Source organism: Cupressus sempervirens, chromosome 10 (genome assembly GCF_028749045.1).
Source record: "Cupressus sempervirens isolate cs-2001-9-10 chromosome 10, ASM2874904v1, whole genome shotgun sequence".
In the NCBI taxonomy this organism is placed as follows: domain Eukaryota; kingdom Viridiplantae; phylum Streptophyta; class Pinopsida; order Cupressales; family Cupressaceae; genus Cupressus; species Cupressus sempervirens.
In genome coordinates, this window is record NC_143127.1 from 208,221,352 (window position 1) to 208,241,884 (window position 20,533).

At 34.3% G+C, this 20,533-nt stretch overlaps 1 protein-coding gene across 1 annotated transcript in view; it reads right to left on the reverse strand.

Annotated features, from left to right (window-relative positions):
- LOC149533362 (pentatricopeptide repeat-containing protein At3g12770-like) overlaps positions 1-19,656 on the reverse strand; it is an 86,249-nt gene extending 66,593 nt beyond the window's left edge. Inside the window, exon 1 of the mRNA XM_089803879.1 lies at positions 17,978-19,656. Coding sequence (XP_089660005.1) covers positions 17,978-19,625 — 1,648 coding nt within the window. The 5' untranslated portion in view covers positions 19,626-19,656. The remainder of the gene's footprint in view (positions 1-17,977) is intronic.
- Between the last annotated feature and the right edge of the window lie 877 nt (positions 19,657-20,533).

The window sequence follows — 20,533 nt, forward strand, 5'->3', positions numbered from 1 at the left end:
TCCATAAGACTGTCATTGCGCTAAAGATTTAGGAAACCAACTGCTCTAAGATAAAGCTTCCCGGTCAATAATAATCTAGCCTATTGAGGTACATAATACTTCTCAATTAAACTTGTGTTAATTCAGTATTAATTTTGTAATTAACTACAATTTCAGTATCTGTGTACAGGGGGTGACTAAGAAAATTATTTGAGGTCCAATTTGAAAATATATTTGTAAGGATCTCGACCAAGGTTCACAACTTTGATGATTAATACATTCATTCAGGCCAGAACCTCACTACAAAAAAATAATATATAAAAAAGGTAGTGAATAACATCATGTCTAGACCCAAATCAACCAATGAAAGTCAAATTAGCATAATGTGGAACAACAATATATGCATTGAGTGGGTTGTCATAAAAAATCTTCATAATAAAATTCATATCTAGAATTAAAAGACCTTAAAGAACATTTATGCTTGTAACACAAATGGCCATTCAAAACTGAATATGATTACAATATGTGAAATAGCATTACAAGAACTTGTAATGCTCTTGTGAACATCATGTTAATTCTTGTAAGAATCCCTAAGATGCTTGTTATACTCAAAATTTTGTTGAAATTGAATTAATTTTTATCCTGTCGGTTAATTGGCTTAGGGTGATATATGCTTCTTGGATGGAATAATGAGTTCGTGATTAACTCTGTATTAAGATTCATAGCATCTTCTAGTTATTTGCAAAGGAAATTTATAAATTACTTGCTAATGTCATATGGCTTGCTTGAGAAAGATGTCTATGTTCTTATTGATGGGTACTAATGACTATCCACATTTAGTTCTTCAATATCCTATTTGACAAGCTTTCCATAGACATTTCTTTGCCATACTAAGTATTTTTGAAAACATATTTGAGTAGAAGGACTACAGTAGATACTACATGATGTTTTAACAAATAAAGTAATGGGTTAAAGACTATTATTTCCAAGGTATTATGTCATAGTATTTTAATTGTAATGATCTTAGACTAATGATATTCTTGAAGGTAACTTCGACATGCAGCAAGAAAGACAACCTACAGCCAAGGCTATATTGTGCCTACAACCAAAGCCATAAGTGCTCATAGCCAAAGCCACTAGTGCACATAGCCAAAGCCATGGATGCTTATAGCCAAAGTTAAAAGTGTTCGCAGCCAAAGCCATGAGTACATGAAGTCGATGATCACAATTGTTTACAACTATTCACCAGAAACAGCTTCTTTGCAATTTTTGAGAAATACTAATAAAGCAAAAAAGAACATCTACTAGTTGGTAGACATAATGGCAACTCTCTAGTAATTGAATTTAATTTCATACATGCACATATCTAATTTAATGTCATACATGAACATATCTAATTTAACATCATACATGAACAAACATATAATATAAAATGATAACCAATAATGTCATATACATTAACAAACACATAATATATTATGATAACCAATAATGTCATATATGAACAAACATATCATATATTAACCAATAATGTCATACATCAAATATAGAATGTCATATGTACATCAAATGTGTATCGAATATGTCTCTCAGATGCCTATATATATACATGGGGAAGGAAACAAGTCTCTCTCTCTCTCTCTCTCTCTCTCTCTCTCTCTCTCTCTCTCTATATATATATATATATATATATATATGTATCAAATATCTCAACTACATCTTTTCCTTCCCACGAGGGGAAGGAAACAAGTCTCTCGACGTCCTCTGCTGTTGTGTGGAGGGAGACAGTGGAGATGACGGGGCCCTCCTGACACGCTCACTTGACCTCTTGTTGAGGCTCTTCTCCAAGTCCAACTGATACAAAGAAAGTAGATATGAATCAATATTTATTATACATTGAAATCAAATATATGTACTCACAAAATCAATTATTTTCTTACTGCCAACAAATAGTCACTCTGTAAGTCCACCTCAAATGCTCGTGGACGATCAGGCATGACAAGACCCTACAAAAATTCAATAAATATAATCACTTATAAATAACATTAGAAATTTTGAGATTAACTATTATAAACAACAACTAAAATGAAGAAAATTCTTTCATACCTCCGTCAGTGGCTATGAGCTAGCCACAGCTGCGGCCACTCCACTATCAACAAAATATCGCAGATGAGGAGGTGTGTCCGACATCATGAGCTGCATGTCATACAATACACATTATATCTAACATGAAACATGGAATAAATATAATCAAATGAATTAAATTAACATGAAACAACTATACCTGTGTGAAGCTCATATGATGTCTCTGCTCTGCGTCTGTGGTAAAGGTTGAGGGTCCTGTGGAGAACTGATGCACATGCATATTTTTTTTGGTCAATCCTTAATATGATTACGTAATAAATATATGTATTAATTAAAATGATAAAATTGATACATACCTCAGGACTCGTCGAAGGGACAAAAAATGGGCCTGGAGGATCGCTGCTAGGCCCAGGAACACTTTGACCCTAAATTTTGAACAATGTCAATAAATCCTAATTAATTAATCATTCACTATACATATGAAATGTGATCAAATTAGTAATTTACCTGTGTTTCAATGCCAAATGTCTCGTTCAGGAACTGATCTGTGACAAGCCCATCATTTGCACCATCTCCGACATGAGTGCCAAATGTGCATAGGGATCCGCATGAAGTGCACATGTGACCACGACGTATAGAAGGCTCCCCCTCAACTAATGGGCTCATGGAATGGATGAGGGTCTGCGTCAAAGCATTAATGGTCCCTAGAGTGTTGGCCTCTACATGCTCCTTCACAACTGAAGGAATAATCACATGCTCGCCCTGTGGATGGACCACGGCTGCCCTAACTACATTAGGGTCACAACATGCTCCTAACCTCTCAAATGATGACCCCCCACCTCTACCCTGGGAGTCTAACATATCAAAATAATTGGGGATCTCCCTAAGGACAAACTCACAATATAATTTCTTCAAAAAATACATGGGGACCTCATGATTGTTGCAAGGAGGGGCATCAAATACCATCCACCATCTATCCCAAAAAATATTTCTAATAGCTTCATGTATGCACCAATGGATGGGGAATCATTTAGTACCCTCTCTAACAGTATTTTGCTCATCGGGTTTTCTAAATAATGCACATATACTACCTTTTGGTATTTCCTTTTTTCTAACATCTTCATATGACAATTTATTTGCATAAAATCTTTTTTGTTCATCCCTCTTAGCCCACCAAATATCTAACTGACCACTAACTGAGGCTATCTGAGTGTTAATGGATTCGAGGGATGATGCCAATTGAGCCCTCATTGGATTGGTTTGTCCAGATTCTTTCAACCGAGCAATGATTCCTTCTAATTCAGTTTTGCCTCTCCCTATTTCATTTCTTATATTTTCTTGTGTGCCTGGTGGAGGTCTTGCAATTGGTTTGGGTTGTGGAATTTGTTCTTCTTCTTGAGGAGGGTTTTGGTTTTGGGGTTCTTGAGGGTTTTGATGTTCTTGTGGATTTTCTGGTTGATTATGAACATTTCTTGATAAAAAATCAATTAAAATTCAAATAAATAAACAAATCTAAATGAAATTTGTAAAAACCCTACAAAAGAATATAAAAAACTTACAAAACAATATGAAAAATATATCAAACAATGCAAAGTTAGGTTTATATCACTTACGGCGTCGTCGTGGGTGCGCTTGTGGTCTTGGATTTCGTCAACGAGGAGGCATTTTGGCAAATGGTGGTGCAAATGTTGAGTCTTCAACTCGCGTACGCGCTGCTCGCTGTAGGAGTAGAAGAAAATGCTGATGAAAATGATGGGCTGCGGATTTGCAGCCCATCATATATACTTTTTATTTTTTTAAAGCACGTACATGCTATAACGCGTACACGCTTTTTAAAATAGGAAAAAAAAAATTCCTTGTCACCTTTTTGGCACCACAACTCGGTGCATATGCCCTTATGCAAGTTGCCTGTAGGTAAAAGGGCTTTACAAAATAAGTGGGTCTACAGGTTGAAAGAAGATGATGGAGGTAAGAAAATATTTAAAGCCAAGTTAGTTGTAAAAGGATTTTTATAGAAAAAGGCATTGATTTTTGATGAGATATTCTCTCCTATTGTTAAAATGACTTCTATTTGCACTGTTTTAAGTATTTTGGCTACTGAAGATTTGCATTTGGAGCAGCTTGATGTTAAAACAACCTTCCTTCATGGTGATTTGGATATATATATATATATATGTATATGGCACAACCACAGGGCTTTGAGGTCAAAGGTAAGGAGAACTTAGTGTGAAGATTGATGAAAAGTTTATATAGCTTGAAGCAAGCACCTTGGTAATGGTATCTAAAATTTGATAGGTTTATGCATGAGCATAGAAACAATAGGTGTCATTTAGATCATTGTGTTATTTTAAGAGGTTGGATGATGACAACTACATTATTTTATGTTTATATGTTGATGAAATGCTTGTAGCTGGGTCTAACATGGATCACATTAAGGGGCTGAAATACCAATCAACACATGCATTTGCTATGAAGGATTTGGGGGGCGACAAAAAAATCCTTGGTATGAAGATTTGCAGAAGTAGAAAAAATAGGAAATTGACACTATCTCAGGCTGATTATGTTGAGAAGGTGTTGCAACATTTCTCTATGGAGAATGCTAAAGCTGTCAACACACCTTTACCTGGTCATTTGAAATTGACTAAGGAGATATGTCCCAAGACATAAGAAGAGGAGGATAAGATGTCCAAGGTACCTTATGCTTCAATTGTAGGAAGCTTGATGTATGCTATGATGTGTACGAGGCTAGATATTTCACATGTAGTGGGAGTCGTTAATAGGTATATGAGTCATCCAGGAATTGAGCATTAGAATGCAGTCAAATGGATTCTCAAATATTTGAGAGGAACATTCAATAAGTGTTTACTTTGGGGGCTCTACTACTAACTTAAGGGCTATGTTGACTCAGATTTAGCAAGGGATATTGATACCAAGTGGAGTACTACAGGTTATATATTTATTGTTGGTTGGGTAGCTGTGAGTTGGGTTTCTTGGTTATAAAAGGTTAATGCTTTATCCACTACAAATGCAGAGTATGTTGTTGCTATAGAAGCAGCCAAGGAGATGATATAGCTTTAGTTCTTCTTGGAATCATTGGGACACCCTTAGAGGGATAATTATTTGTTTACAAATAGCTAGAGTGCCATTCATCTTACAAAGAATTCATCTTTGCATTCAAGGACAAAACACATTCCGTTGCAGTACTATTTCATTTGATCAATTTTGGATGATGGACAGTTAAAGCTAAATTTTTTTGGGGCTATTTTATTGGCATTTTATGGCCAACATGTTGTAAATATTTTTAACCCTAAAGCAACAAATACTTGTATAAAAGGGCTTAGGGTTAGGGATTGTTTCATAGTGGTGATGCAAAAATTGATTCTTGTGGTGGTATTGAGTTGTCAGGGATTACAGATTGTAATCAAGTTGTAATCACTGGATCATAATAATATTGGACTTTCTATTTGGTGGACATAGCCTAGGGGTTGGGTAAACCATGTTAAATCTTGGTGTCTTGTGTTCTTTTCTGTGTGATCTATTATTTTTTGATATTGTTTATATTTGCATGTAATTTTTATTTATGTCCATAGTTTAATCCTAACAACACAAAGAGGGTGACTGAGAAAGATAGATCAATCATTTATAGAAGAAGTGATATATTCATAGAAAGAGATAAAGAAAGATATTTGTAGATACAAATAACGAAAGAGATAGGTAGATTGAGGTAGATATGGATATGGATAGAAAATGGTAGAGAGATTAGGATAGTTGGTGTGAGATGAAGTTAATTTGAGAGAGTTGGAGATAATTAGATACATAAAGACATGTACATATATCTATATGGAGATAATGATAGAGATAGAAATAGTAATAGAGATAGAGATAGAGATAGAGGAGGAAATTGAAAAGTGAAAAAGGAGATGATAAAGATAAGTAATAAATATGTATAGCTAGAGGGACATAAATAGATAAAGAATGATCAGTAGAGAGATATATAAATATGTACTAATAAAGATTGTGTGGGAGGGAGGAATAAAAGGATATAAAGAAGGAGATATATGTAGAGATAGATAAAACTTAGGAAATATATAAATGGTATGAGAAAATGAGTGAGATAAGTAGAGAAGGGGGAGAAAGGGGTAGAGAAAAATATATCTAAGTAAATATAAACAGGGAGGAGACAAGCATAGAAAAATATTTTATCCTAGGTCACCTTAGAAAAATGTATGTATAGGATCAAAGAGAACAAGACAACCTAGATTAAGAGGCTTTATTACAACTTTTAGTCTCATTAGTACATAAATTCTTAATGTTTCATAACTAACTGGTTTCTACTATTTAAATTATTTTAGGCACAAAAATGGTATTTAAAAAAAAGATATTATATGCAAATTTGTGAGTATTTAAAGTTTTCAAATGAGGATTAACTTTAGACGACAATAATTAATTTTTGGTATAATTAATTTTCAGTTAATAATATAATAAAATTACCTTTTCCATATTATGGGTCTTCAAATTTTCTTTCCAAATCTTTAAAAAAATCAAAATCTCAATAAGAAAAGCAAAAATTATACCCGATTTATTGAACTATGCCATTTAGGTTGAACAAAATAGATATCTAGCTTGAAAAACATGCTATCACAACAATGGTATTAGGAAAAATATATACATTTTGTTTTGGTATTAGGAAATCAAATTTAATTTTTGTCCATCCCCTACAAAAATTCAAAATAGATTTTGGCATGTTTAGAAAAGTTAAAATGCATCATTTCACATTGCCACTTTTTGGCCCCTATAATCTTGCACACACCTTTTATACATGACAAGAAAATGAACATATATAATGAAATCTATGCCATCAAGATCCATGCATGATAGGTCTATGTTATCACTAGAGAAAAAGATAGCACTCCAAATTATTAATAATCACCATAGAGGTTACTCTAATAAACCACTACAAATGATCATGCAAGGAATCACATGTACAGAGAAATCATATTTAATTTCTTGTATAAGAAAGGTGTTGAACAACTATACATCACAACAGAAAAGCCAATTACTAATACTAGCATCAACATGGGTTGCCCAATTCAACATACACGCTTCACTAATACATTCAAAGCTCAAATCCCTATTAAAGAGATGTAAGCATTACAAAAAAAGACATTAACCACATTCTAGAAAGAATTGAAACTATTAAATATATCCTTATAGGTGAGTTTAGATTCATAGGACCAAATATACTCCTCAAAGTTGACATCATGCTATGTGAATCCTTTCTCCATTGACAACACACATGATTTGGTGGAGTTTCAATGATATTATTCAGTGACTTAGCTCAACTATTGGATAAACCAATATATACATCACTTTATAATGCTAAGTTATTGTGGGATCAATTCACAATGATTGTCACTTTATAAACAATTTTTTGGCAATGAGAGTAGAGCAACATACAAGATCAATTTTGTCAAATGTTATTGAATATCCTATATGCAAATCCAACAGAAAATGATTGGAAACTACTAATGATATGTGCATATATACACCTTACAACATCCAAAAAATCATCATTTTATGGTGCCACACACCTATTTGCAACTAATGCTTTTGTAAAATTACACAATAAGAAGATGTTGAAATCTTTAAATTCCCCATTTGCACTAAGTTAAACATTGTATTCTACAAGTGGAAACAATATCATCATGGATTCTAAACAACTTGAGAAACATGTACTCCTTTGTAGAGTATAACACAACATGGTTACAATGAATATATGTGTAGACACCAAAAGTTGTGCAATTGAGCACAATTACCCTCATCCTATCCAAATTAAATAGATATTCATTATTTATTTTATATTCAACCTTAGCCTACGTTTAATTAAATAAATTTACATTTATTTAATTATAATTCTCTTTATCCCCTATCCTTGATTTAAATAAATTTGAATTTATTTAATCCTAGCCTATTTCCCCTCATCCCACTTGCATCTTAAGCCTTCACTTTAATTAAGTAAATAACTTAGCTTTGTTAATTAATCCCTTTTATTCCACTTAGAATTAAATATTAAATTTAATTATATTTGAGCACATGGCTCCTAAATTTAACCCTCAACTAAACTCACTTTCCTAACCTAACCCATATGTCTAACCTAGGCAAACTACTTTCCCATTAATTAATCATAACCATGCTTTAGCCACCTTTTAGCCCCTAATGGGTTGCTCACACATGTGTGAGTAACTCAATCCCAAGGAGCCCCTCTTTTATTAACTTCTCCAAAAGGTACTCTTACACATTTGTCCCCCTTCACACATGTGAGAAACCTTGAGCTTCCAAACCTCTTGCATCTGACATTGACCCATCACTTTCAAAGGTGGCTTACACATGGGTGAGTAACCTTGAGCTTCCATACCTCTTACACCTATCATTGATCCATCACTTTCAATGACAACTCACACATGTTTGAGCAACCTTGAGCTTCTAACCCTCTTACACATGTCAACTCATAGCTCTCTATTCATGGAGTGCAAGGGTTTATAATGGAGACCCTCAGTTTAGACCTAGTTTGTGCCCATGCAAGTACACCATAAAACGAAAGATTCAAAGAGGAAAAGCAAGAGCGTTGATCTCCATGATCATCAAATATGCATGCAAATGAAAATGAAAGTTATTCTATATGATAATAATGCATGAAAGCAAACTAGTCTATGAAAGGAAATGCAAATACAAGATTATTATATGAAAGGAAATATAAATTTAATCTAACCTGCAAGTGCAAGAGTAATCTAAATGGATTGTAATGGATACATGAGAGAAGAAGACAAGAAAAGAGAAGTTGCAATGTCCAAGCTCAAGTGCTCAAGCTCTCCTTCAAAATTGCTCTCCAAACCTACAACATAATAATAAAATCTTGATCTATCCAAAAAAAATGAGAAGGAGAGGGCTTCTTATAAAGGAAAGTGTGGAGAGGAATGCATTCTCAAGAGCAATGTGAGATAAATCCCTAAAAAGGCAAGTAAGAGGAAAAAGCCCACCACTTAGAGATATGTGCAAAAAAAAAGAAGGAATCTTTATAAGATTTTATTTGATTTATTTCCTTCTTTCCATCAAAAAGAGAGTTTTAAATGGGAATTTATTTATTTAATTAAAAGAGGGATTTTCTTTTAATTAAATAAGATAAGATTATTTAATTAAAAAAAAGAGATTTTAATTAAATAAGATAAAATTACTTAATTAAAAGAGAGATTTTCTTTTAATTAAATAAGATTGTTTTATTTATTTAAAAGGGATGCTTTCTTTTAATTAGATAAGATTATTTAATTAAAAGAGTTGGGATTTTAATTAACTAAGATAAAATTATTTAATTAAAAGAGATATTTTCTTTTAATTAAATAAAATTATTTTATTTATTTAAAAGGGATGCTTTCTTTTAATTAAATAAGATAAGTTTATTTAATTAAAAGAGATTTTAATTAAATAAGATAAAATTATCTAATTAAAAAGGAGTTTTTCTTTTGATTAACTCAGATCATTGATGAAATGATCAAACCTTAGGAAATATTAAAATATTTGAATTAATTACGATTTGATCAAGAAAATCGATTTGAATTGAAAATATTGTAAGGCATTGATTCAAGAAATTGATAAATTGATTCAATTATTTGATAAATTGAAGAATGGGGGCCCATAGTCTAGGCGACCATTTTAGGGTGCATACAATACTCTCATGACATTTCCTTTGATCCATGTTATTTGTTGATCACTAGAACCCAATTTCTCTAGAGCTTTTTACGAGAAAGATATATCCACCCAATCACAAGCTTTCTTGATATCAAATTTCACAAACACATTCATCTAATTTCTCAATCAAATTGAATTTATTGCTTCATGTGCTATAATAATTCCTTTCACTATGGATCTATTATGGGTAACGCCACTTTGCTCATGTCAAAGACCAAAGTTCCCAAAATATTCTTAGGCCCATTTGTTGCCACCTTTGAAATACATTTATAGATCACATTGCATAGAGATATAGGTCATAACTTCTCAAGTGTCTATGTCACTTCCTTCTTTTGGATAAGTGCAACCAAAGTATTGTTAAAGAATTTCAAGACAAAACCCTTCAGCCACGATTCCTCCACTACATCCCAAATATCCTTGTTAACCACCTTCCAATTTTATTTTATTTTAAAAAGCTTGAAAGTCATCCGACCCAAATGATTTATCAACTTCTTTAGTGGACAATGTATCTTTCACTTCCTTTTATTGAACTGTCATAATCAACATCTCATTGTCTAAATTTGAGATTAATTTCACAATAACACTTAAAATATCTTCATTATCCTCCATAGATCTAGAATCATTGTTGGACCATAATGAAGGAAAAAAGGAGACAAATGTCCTATTATCTTATTATTTTAATAACAAAGGATTGGACATCCTTTCATAGTGATTCCATGGTTACACAACATCATGTGTTTTACTTAAAATAGTATACTGACTTCATTTAATTTGTCAACCTGGAAACATAAACTTGAGAGAATGACTGCAAAGTCTATGCTCTAATTCTCCTTCAAGTCATTACAGCTAATGCGAAGGAAATGTTGAAGGAATTCTATGCTAGCAACTAAAAGAACAACTTAACTTAATGTTTGAAAGTAATGTTGCAACAATAAACCTATCTATTTACCTATGTTGTAGGAACAATTCATTGATTCTACTATCAATGGCAAGATGAGAAACATAATTCTATCTTGTAAGGAAACAAACAAGGAAATGAAATATTCTAATGGAACAAATCACTCACCAAGTGGCCCCCCTTGGATAAGTGAACATAAAAAACAATCAAGATAAGAGAAATAAACTTGAACTACTCATTCTATTCATTCATAGTGAAGGGATTACACTTGACTAAAAACTGAATCACAATCGACTACTATGAAAATCAACTTATCTTTTTCTTTCCAAAAAACTGTCCTTAAAGCTACAACATATGTTATTTAAAAGGAAACTACAACTAACCGCTAACTCTATGATCACTCCATTAATGAGTATCAATTATAGACTCATAAAGTTTGAAATAGAATGGCCATTAGCCATGAATGATTACTCCAAGAATATAGCAGGTTGTGGAAGCTACATTCGTGCATTGTTCCAACAGAAAACATATAATGACTTGCTCCACTCATGATGATTCAATAATCTGGTTGGCTCTGACTTTAACGCTGAGGTGTTGAATTTTGAATATTCGCGACAAGTACCTAAAAAGCATTCAATGCACACACCACTTCCACATACAGATATTTATTTTATCATCAATATTAACAAAGGTGTAAGTTCAAATTACCACTCTTGCAAATCCTATGGCTACAGGAGGAAAACTACCCAAGACATAGAATAAATGAGGAAATGGTTATCAATATGCAACATCAATTCATTATACCATTTTTGTCCATAGATTCAAGAAATTATAGTATATTTGAACTATCCATACTTCTACTTAATGTCTCATCATATATAGAGCATATACATGAAAACATAGTTCATTTGCTTAAAACCATAAAGTCATGATTGTTTTTGCAAGATAACTGCTTAAAAACAAGATAAAAAGATCTTAAAACAATTGTCTTTTAGAGGCCCATCAACAACCTCCTTGTTAATGATGTCAATTCAAAATAATCTCTACCCTACTCCATTTAGAATTAAGGAGATTCTACTATTTGATTTTCTAGTTTTAATAGAGCTATGAAAGCATATTTTCTTGTGGTCATCTTCCTTTAACCAAAATCCCTAGATTTCTAACATCAATAAGTTTCTTATCTTGCTAGGATATTATCATGTTGAAGCTTAAGATCATTTTTCATGAGGAAATTTACTTGGTCCATACCATCTATTATAACTTTATTATACAAAGCTTCAAGTTGACCTTCAAGTTCCTTTTCTTTATGAAAATAATCTCTAAAATGAAGTTTATTCAAACCTTCAAGTTGAACTTAATGAAATGATTCTTAAAAAATGAAACCTCTTGTTTCTCATAGAAGGGGAGGGAAAATAAAACCTTCTTCACAAAACTACATCTTTTTGAACTTAATGGACATCTCAAAGGGATCAAGCCTTACAACATCAAGGCTACTAGGAAACGGGTTTAATTGATAAAAGGAAGAATGGATGCTTCAAAAGCCAAAGGAAGTGAATCCCACCCCCCAACCAATAAAAATCAATCTAATTTTAGAAATATTGGAAAATAACTTCCTTCTATTAGTCCATGTAAACAAGTCATTCTATTTTTTCACCTCCCACAATCTATTTGCCATCACAAAGTTTTGAAAATCAATTTGAACAGTGCCCAACACTCCCTTTTTGACCTTCTTTTCTATAATTTTGAAGGCCATATTAAAATCCTCCTAACAATAAAAATCTCCTTATCCACACTCCTCATAACATTTTAAATAACTCTCTTTGTTTCTTTTTTATCCCACATGCTTGTTGGTCCATATACATTAAAAAATAATATATTATTTTGAAGATGCAACATGTTGATTTTAACCAACTGTTGATTCCTTTAATGGGAAATATAGTAAACCTTAACTTACCCAAGCTTCCATAATACTCCAAGGCCACCTAAGGCTCTAATAGAAATTAAAAAGAACTTGAATAGAATTTTCTTATTCCTACAAATTTTGTTACTTCATCGTCATTAAGTTTAGTTGCCTACAAACAAATCACATTGGGTTTTGTTTGATCAAGGCAATGCTTGTTAGGGGCATTACAAACCCTGACATTCCACATTAAGATCTTCATTATTGTCTAGGAGAGAGAATAAATCTCTCATAGTTCAATTTACCATGGTCTTCCATGTTACCAACCATTTCCAACAACTATTGATTTGATTTACCCCATCTTTTTTTTCTCCCCCCTATGTTAATTTTGCTTGGTTTTAATTTTTTTGATTGATTGTTCTTTTCTCCAAGTTTCCTTTTCTATTTGAAATACACAAGATATCCTCTTTTCTATTAGAGCATGCCAACTAATCTTCCTTCAACCCCTCAAGAACATCCTTGGGGAGTTCCTCTCTTAATTTTGTTTGACTGGTTGTTCTTTTCTCCAAGTTTCCTTCTCTTTAGGTAACACACAAGATATCCTCCTTTCTAATAGCGCATGCCAACTAATCTTCCTCCAAACCCTCAAGAACATCCTTGGGGATTTCTTCTCTTATCAGTGAAAAATAAACATCTTTACAAATTGTTGCATTCTAACCACTCCCCAGACTCGCTTCAATGACTTTAGGTTCCTTCTGAATATCTTCCTTATGGTATTCATTAACACCAACAATTACAAGAACAAAATTTATATTGGCTTCCAAAAAATCACCTCCCTGAACTTCCTTGTCCCCACCAATTCCTTGCATTATTTTAAATCCCCCTTCTCGACACCCTTAACCTCCAGTCCCTCTCCCTTCTTACCAAACACTAGTTCCAATCCTCTATGTCGGTCTCCTTGTCCTCATTTGGCTAGTGTGTAATATGCATTTCTAAGAAAGTATCATCCTTTATTTGGGGAATTATAATACAATCTTGAGAACCTCCAACACCATCAAAGAATTGATCCACTTTCTGATGCATCTTATTAAGATCCTTGGAATCTAGCTCCTTTGGGGTGGTTAAGCTTTCTTCAAATGAATTTTCATTCTAATGCAAGGGAGGATGATAGCTAGGGCCAAAGCCTCACCAAGTTACCACAAAATCTCATTGAGCTAACACAACAGAAGCAAAATACTAGGAGACAGTGCCAAAACGAGAGAGAACAAACAAATATTTATTGATTCAACAATTTACTTCATACATGTCAGGTTGTAAGGCCTTCCTGATTGTAGTCAAATACAATGATTCAATTACAAAATAGTTTCCTCATACATCATGCACGAGCTACAATCTTTCAAACTCTAACTCTAACCTCTACCCCGCATCTACCCACCTTCTTAACCTAAGTCTCGATCCCCTTATTTATACTTGCCAAAATGGCTTACATAAGATTCTAGATTTGCATTGGAGAAAGAAATGACACAAAATAGGTCCACATGATTCCCGATGATTGATCTCATACACTAAATTCAAATCACAAATTAAATACACAAGTTGGCTCTCAAAGAAGAACCAAATAGACAACACGGTGAAGAAAGGCAACAAAGCATCACTAAACAGGCTCAGACAAGTCATCGAACATGCTCGATGACGAAGCATAGAACAACTCAGTGAATGAAGAATAGAACAACTCAGTGAACAAAGCATAGAACAACTTGGTGAACGAAGCAAAATACCACTCACTGAACAAATGCATAGAGCCAAGTCAGGCCAACTTGGTAAAAGAATAGAGTGAATACATGGAGCCAACAACAATAACAACTATCGAGTAGGTTCAAAGAAGTAACCAAGCACCTCCACATAAATGATTAGGAAAGAAAGAACAACCCAAGATGCTCCTACATCACATTCCCTTCCACCATTTTGAAATTTTTTCATTGTCGTTAGTATTTTCTCCATAAGGTCTTGTTCTAATCCTTTCCCCTTCCTATCCAAACATTCTTTTGTTGGGTGCCCTCAAGACTTACATTTCTTGCATTGCTCTACAATTTCCTTTGGCTCAATCTCTTGACACCAAATCCCTTCATTGGTCTAGATTTACACTGTATGTAGCAATGGAGGGCAAGGTTTCCAAGCTATACATATTCTAGTATGCATTTTGAAATCATTTTTCTCTACAACTTTATCACCTTTCAAGAATTCCTCAATATTATTACCTATGATTTTGATGGTTTCCTCATTCTAATATTATAAGGAAGGTTATAAAACATTACCCATATTAGGACTTCCTTAATCAAACCTTGTTTAGGATTAAAGTTTGGCGATTTGTCTTTAATAGAATAACCAATACCCCTCATCAAAAAATACATGTTATACATCACCCATTTTTTCTCTCTAGCACAACCAATAATAACTAGTGAAAAAACATTAGGAAGAGTTTTTGGAATTAAGCGCTTACGCCATTTCATAATGTGAGAATAAGTCAACCAACCTCCACCCATTTCATGAAAATGCTCATTCCTTATACTAGTTGACTAAGTCCTTCTAGTTACTAGTTGATTGAGTCCTTCTAGTCATTCGCCTTAATGTGAATTATGATGACTTTGTTATCCACTCTCGTTGGTTTCCATGGCCGCTTGTGTTGGGAGAAAAGGATTTTTTGACCTCAATTTCTTGAATTGATTATGTTACCTTGAATGATTCTTGAATACCCCTAGTGGTTCTTTTCTTGTCCTCTAGGATCTCTCCTGGTAAAAGTTTCCTTTCAAAAAGAACAATTGTCTCTCCTTTATAGAGCCTCCCAAACTCTATCAAGAGGGTGTCATGCTAGAAGCCTTCTCCAATCTCACCAATCACCTTCAAACCATTGATACTTGCTCCTTGGCCCTCTGCCATGAAATCCTATCTTTCTATGCTTCTCTTCCATTACACGACTTAAATATATTAGGTTAATTAAAGTTATATAATAATTAATTTTTAATTCAAAAACTATCTTTTATAACAATATAGTTTAGATAAGAATATATCTTATTGTTATCTTCTTTTATTAGCATATTCTATTCTATTTTTAGTTTATTCTAATTATGTTCTTCTAATGATTGAATTGCATTATATTAAAATTCTATTTTAATTATTTATGTCTTCTTGTGAAATTACCGAAAAATTGTGAGTAAAAGAATATGAGATGTAGAGAGATATAAACAGAGGGAATGATGGGGAAGAGGGAAAGGAGAGATAAGTATAGAAAGAGGTAAGAAAAAGTAAAATGCAACTTATGAAACATAGAGATTATAGTCATTTCCTGCTTATAATTTAAGAATAACATATGTCGACCTTGGGGATGTATGCTTACAGTCGCATGTTATTTGATCTCTCACACACAGACAAGGTTCCATATCCATCACAAGCTGCATTGTTGCTTTGTGCCTGCCAATTCGATTTGTTTGGGTGCCTATACACTTGTAATAATATTCCAAAGAGAAATTATGTCAATGAACATGGAGAGACTCCACAAACCAAACGAATCAAGGCTACAAAAACAAACAGAAGCATTGTTTAGGGACTGGGGGGCTCGGGGGCTGATTGCAAATTCACCCAGATGCTCTGCACCTTTTATGCGCAAAATAGAGCAAATTTACCTCTTTGGCATACCCATTGCAGACCAAGGTGCAATTGCTAGTTTATAAATAAAATCAAATTTAGATCAACAATCTATTAGCTATCTCACTGAAAAAGGGGATAAAAAACATGACAAATATCTAGCAATAAATGAGACAGAGTCTAATACACTTACACAGTACATACCGAATCTGAAACATGTAACTTAAAAGTGATAACCTGACATAGACAAAATATAATATAATTTATCCAAACAAAGTAACTATACAAATGGCAAGAATAATTGTGGCCTCTTCCCTTTCATTTCCTACTGACCAAACATCTTCCATTTACTTTTGAGTTTTCCTCACCTTTTGCTTTTCCCACTCTCCGCCAACTTTTCATTTCACACGTATAGATTTTGTGAAAACAATTCAGTAAAACATCCAGCGTATCATAAAGTAGGTCTTTGGTCTGATTGCACTCTGTGCACTGATCTGCATATACCCGGTGATCTATACTACACTCTATGCATGTATGGTCTAATTTTATGAACCAACAGCATGGCCTGGAGCGCCAATCACTCAACAAAAATAGGAAACTTTATACTGACTGAAAATAGAACAGTCAGATCGTTATTACTGCAGATCTCACATAGCACACAATGCAAGCCTAGTTTCCAAATTGGTTCATTTAGCATCACCAATAATCTCCACAAGAGCATTTTCCCTCTTTAAAATGATGGAAACGGTTCGCATCTCTCACAACAATTTCTCTTCCAACAATCTTGGAAATAAATTTTGTTGCAGTGTGGCAATCAGCACATACTCGAAGGTTCTTGACAACTCTAATAGTTGTTACGGGTGGTGTGTTCAACAAACCAAACGTGATTGCCAATTTTTCACTATGGTGACAAAGAAATAATTCTGTTTCCTCCTCTTCTACGTCATTAGATAAATGTCTTGAATCTGGGAAATACCCCACTGCCTTCATCTCCAAAGTCAATTTCTCCAGCTTTGCATTGATCTCCTGTGTCTGTGGATGTGATCTGTCTCCTGCCAAAAAAACATGTACCATTTTATGACATTCAATCCAACTGCAACCGGGGGTCTTTTTGATTCCCCTATCTTTCATCAATTTTCTTACCATTTGAACCTCGCCCCACCTGCCAACTTCTGCATAGATGTTTGAGAGAAGAACATAAGTTGCAGCATTTTTAGGATCCAAATCTAAAATCAGCAGTGCAGTTAATACTCCTAAACCTATATTCATATGTGCTTTACAGGCACCAAGGAAACACATCCACACAACTACCACAGGTTTAACCGGCATCTTAATGATAAAGTTAAGGGTTTCCTCAAGGTAACCAGCACGGGCAAGAAGGTCAACCATGAACACATAATGATCAATTGTGGGAGTAATGCAATAAAGGCTATGCATGGTATTGAAGTATGTACAACCCTCATCTACCAAACCTGTATGTCTGCATGCACATAGAACACAAGAAAAGCTTACAGTGTCAGGATATGCTCCAGAGTGCCTCATTAATTCAAAGATTTTGAGGGAATCGCTACAAAATCCATTGTGTGCATATGCTGCAATCATGGCATTCCATGAAACTACATTTTTTTGAAGCATTTTGTCAAATAGCTCACGTGCCTTGATTATATTTCCACATTTTCCATACATGTCTACTAGAGCATTTCCAACTATAATATCTGACAAAAATCCACCTTCCATAATGCTTTGATGGATGTCCATACCCTGATCCAAAGCTCCCATTTTGGCACATGCAGGAAGAATGCTGGCGAATGTTGTGGAATCTGGCTTTACATCTGCCAATTGCATTTGCTTGAAAGTTTGTAAAGCCTTTTCAACAAATCCATTTTGTGCATACCCTGCAATCATGGCATTCCAAGAGATCACATTTCTCTGAGGCATTCTGTCAAATAGCTCAAAAGCCATATCTATTCTTCCACATTTTGCATACATGTCTACCAGTGCAGTTCCAACTACAACATCTGACAAAATTCCTCTATCCTTTATGCTTTGATGGATGTCCATACCCTGTCCCAAAGCTCCCATTTTGGCACAGATAGGAAGGATGCTGGCAAGGGTTGAGGAATTTGGCTTTACACCTGTGACTTGCATTTTCTTGAAAGTTTCTAGAGCTTTTTCAAAAAATTCATTATGTGCATATCCTGCAATCATGGCATTCCACGAAATGATGTCTCTTTCCTGCATTCTGTCAAACAGTTTGTGTGCCTTGTCTATGCTTCCACATTTTGCATACATGTCTACTAGAGCATTTCCAATTATAATATCTGACAAAACTCCCCCTTCCATTGCGTACTGATGGATGTCCATGCCCTGTTTCAAGGCTCCCATTTTGGCACAGATTGGAAGGATGCTGGCAAGGGTTGTGGAGTCTGGCTTTACACCTGCTAATTGCATTTGCTTGAAAATTTCGAAAGCACTTTCAGCGAATCCGTTCTGTGCATATCCTACAATCAACGCATTCCATGAGATGATATCCCTTTTAGACATTCTATCAAACAGTTTGCGTGCCTTGTCTATGTCTCCACATTTTGCATACATGTCTACCAGAGCATTTCCAGCTATAATATCTGGAAAAAAGTTCCCTTCCATTATGCTTCGATGGATGTTCATACCCCAATCCAAAGCTCCCATTTTGGCACAAGCAGGGAGGATGCAAGCAAAGGTTGTGGTGTCCGGCTTTATACCTTCCAATTGCATTTGCTTGAAAGCTTGGAAAGCCTTTTCAGCAAATCCATTTTGTGCATACCCTGCAATCATTGCAGTCCACAAAAATGCACTTCTTTGAGGTATTTTATCAAACAACTCACGCGCCTTGTCTATGCTTCCACATTTTGCATACATGTCCACCAGAGCAGTAGCAACTACAATATCTGATAAAATTAGTGTATCATTTATACTTTTATGAATGTCAATGCCCTGTTCCAAAGCTCCCATCTTGGCGCAGGCTGGGAGTACGCTGGAAAATGTATACTGATCGGGTTGAAAACCCATTTGTTGCATATGGTGAAACAGTGTGACTGCCTCGCGAGAATACCCATGTCTTCCATATGCCCCTATAATAGTATTCCAGGAGACAGTGTCTCGTTCTTTCATGTGGTCAAATAGTTTACGTGCTTCAACCAAACTTCCGCATTTGACATACAAGCAAATAAGCTTGTTATGAATAGTTGTGCGGGAGGAAAATGTAAATCGCCTGTGAGTGATGAAAGAGTGGACACATTTTCCTTGTGAAAAAACGTTCTTGAGAATAAAGGTCTCTAATATTTGAAGATATTCAAAGTAGTCTTCAGGGGATTTGTGTGTATTAAGAAGAATTTGCATCGTCTCCTTCAGCTTAATGATGTGAGACAGAGCTGAGTATTAGATGGCAATGACATTTTCTGATTGTAATTGGAGTGCGGAAAATATGCAATGTTTCTCAGTATACGTCTACCACGATCAAAGTGCAGCCTGCAGGTTTTATATATTTTTGAGCTTTCAAAACCAAACAAACTGCATTAACAGTTGAAAACACCCGGCATACATGTTAACGTTTGCAGTATTCGGCATTTCTCAAAATTTCACTACCCTCTTAAAAAACTATGATGCAATTCATACCGCAGCAGGCGGAGGAACGTTAAAAGGTATGGATTGAGCTAAACAAGAAAATCTGTCCATTCAACAAAAGATTGTGATAGAAATCTGTCCATAATACCAAGTATCTCAGACATAGAGAACATTTGTGCATCAAAAATACTACATCAAGAAAGACTCTTCACATCCATAGCCATGGGATACAACAGCTAAAAAGGGATTCGAACTCATCTTGGTTGATTTGTGTCTCATCAGTATTGGAGGCTTATCAAGGAAGATAAAAGTTTAAAATAATATAATTACGTACTAAATCCCTAGCACTGCTTGAGGCTTCCCAAAAGAGTCAAGGATTGGCGTAGACAATATAGACACCCGGAAGATTATGATTATATGATTATGTCTATTGAGTGTTAATAAAATCCCAACTAAAAATTTCTATTTAGCCTAATTGAGGAATTGAAGAAAAGGGAGATGGTGGAGGAAGGCCCTTAAAATTATTACTTGGAGTAAAAGGCGGTGAGCGTCGGGACTAATATTATGAATTCATGAAGCTATATAATCAATTCTTTATATCTTTATCGTTGGAATTTGTTATAGAAGAAAACGTAGAAGTGTTAAAAGGTTGAACGTTTGTCTTCAAAATATACTTTTCATTA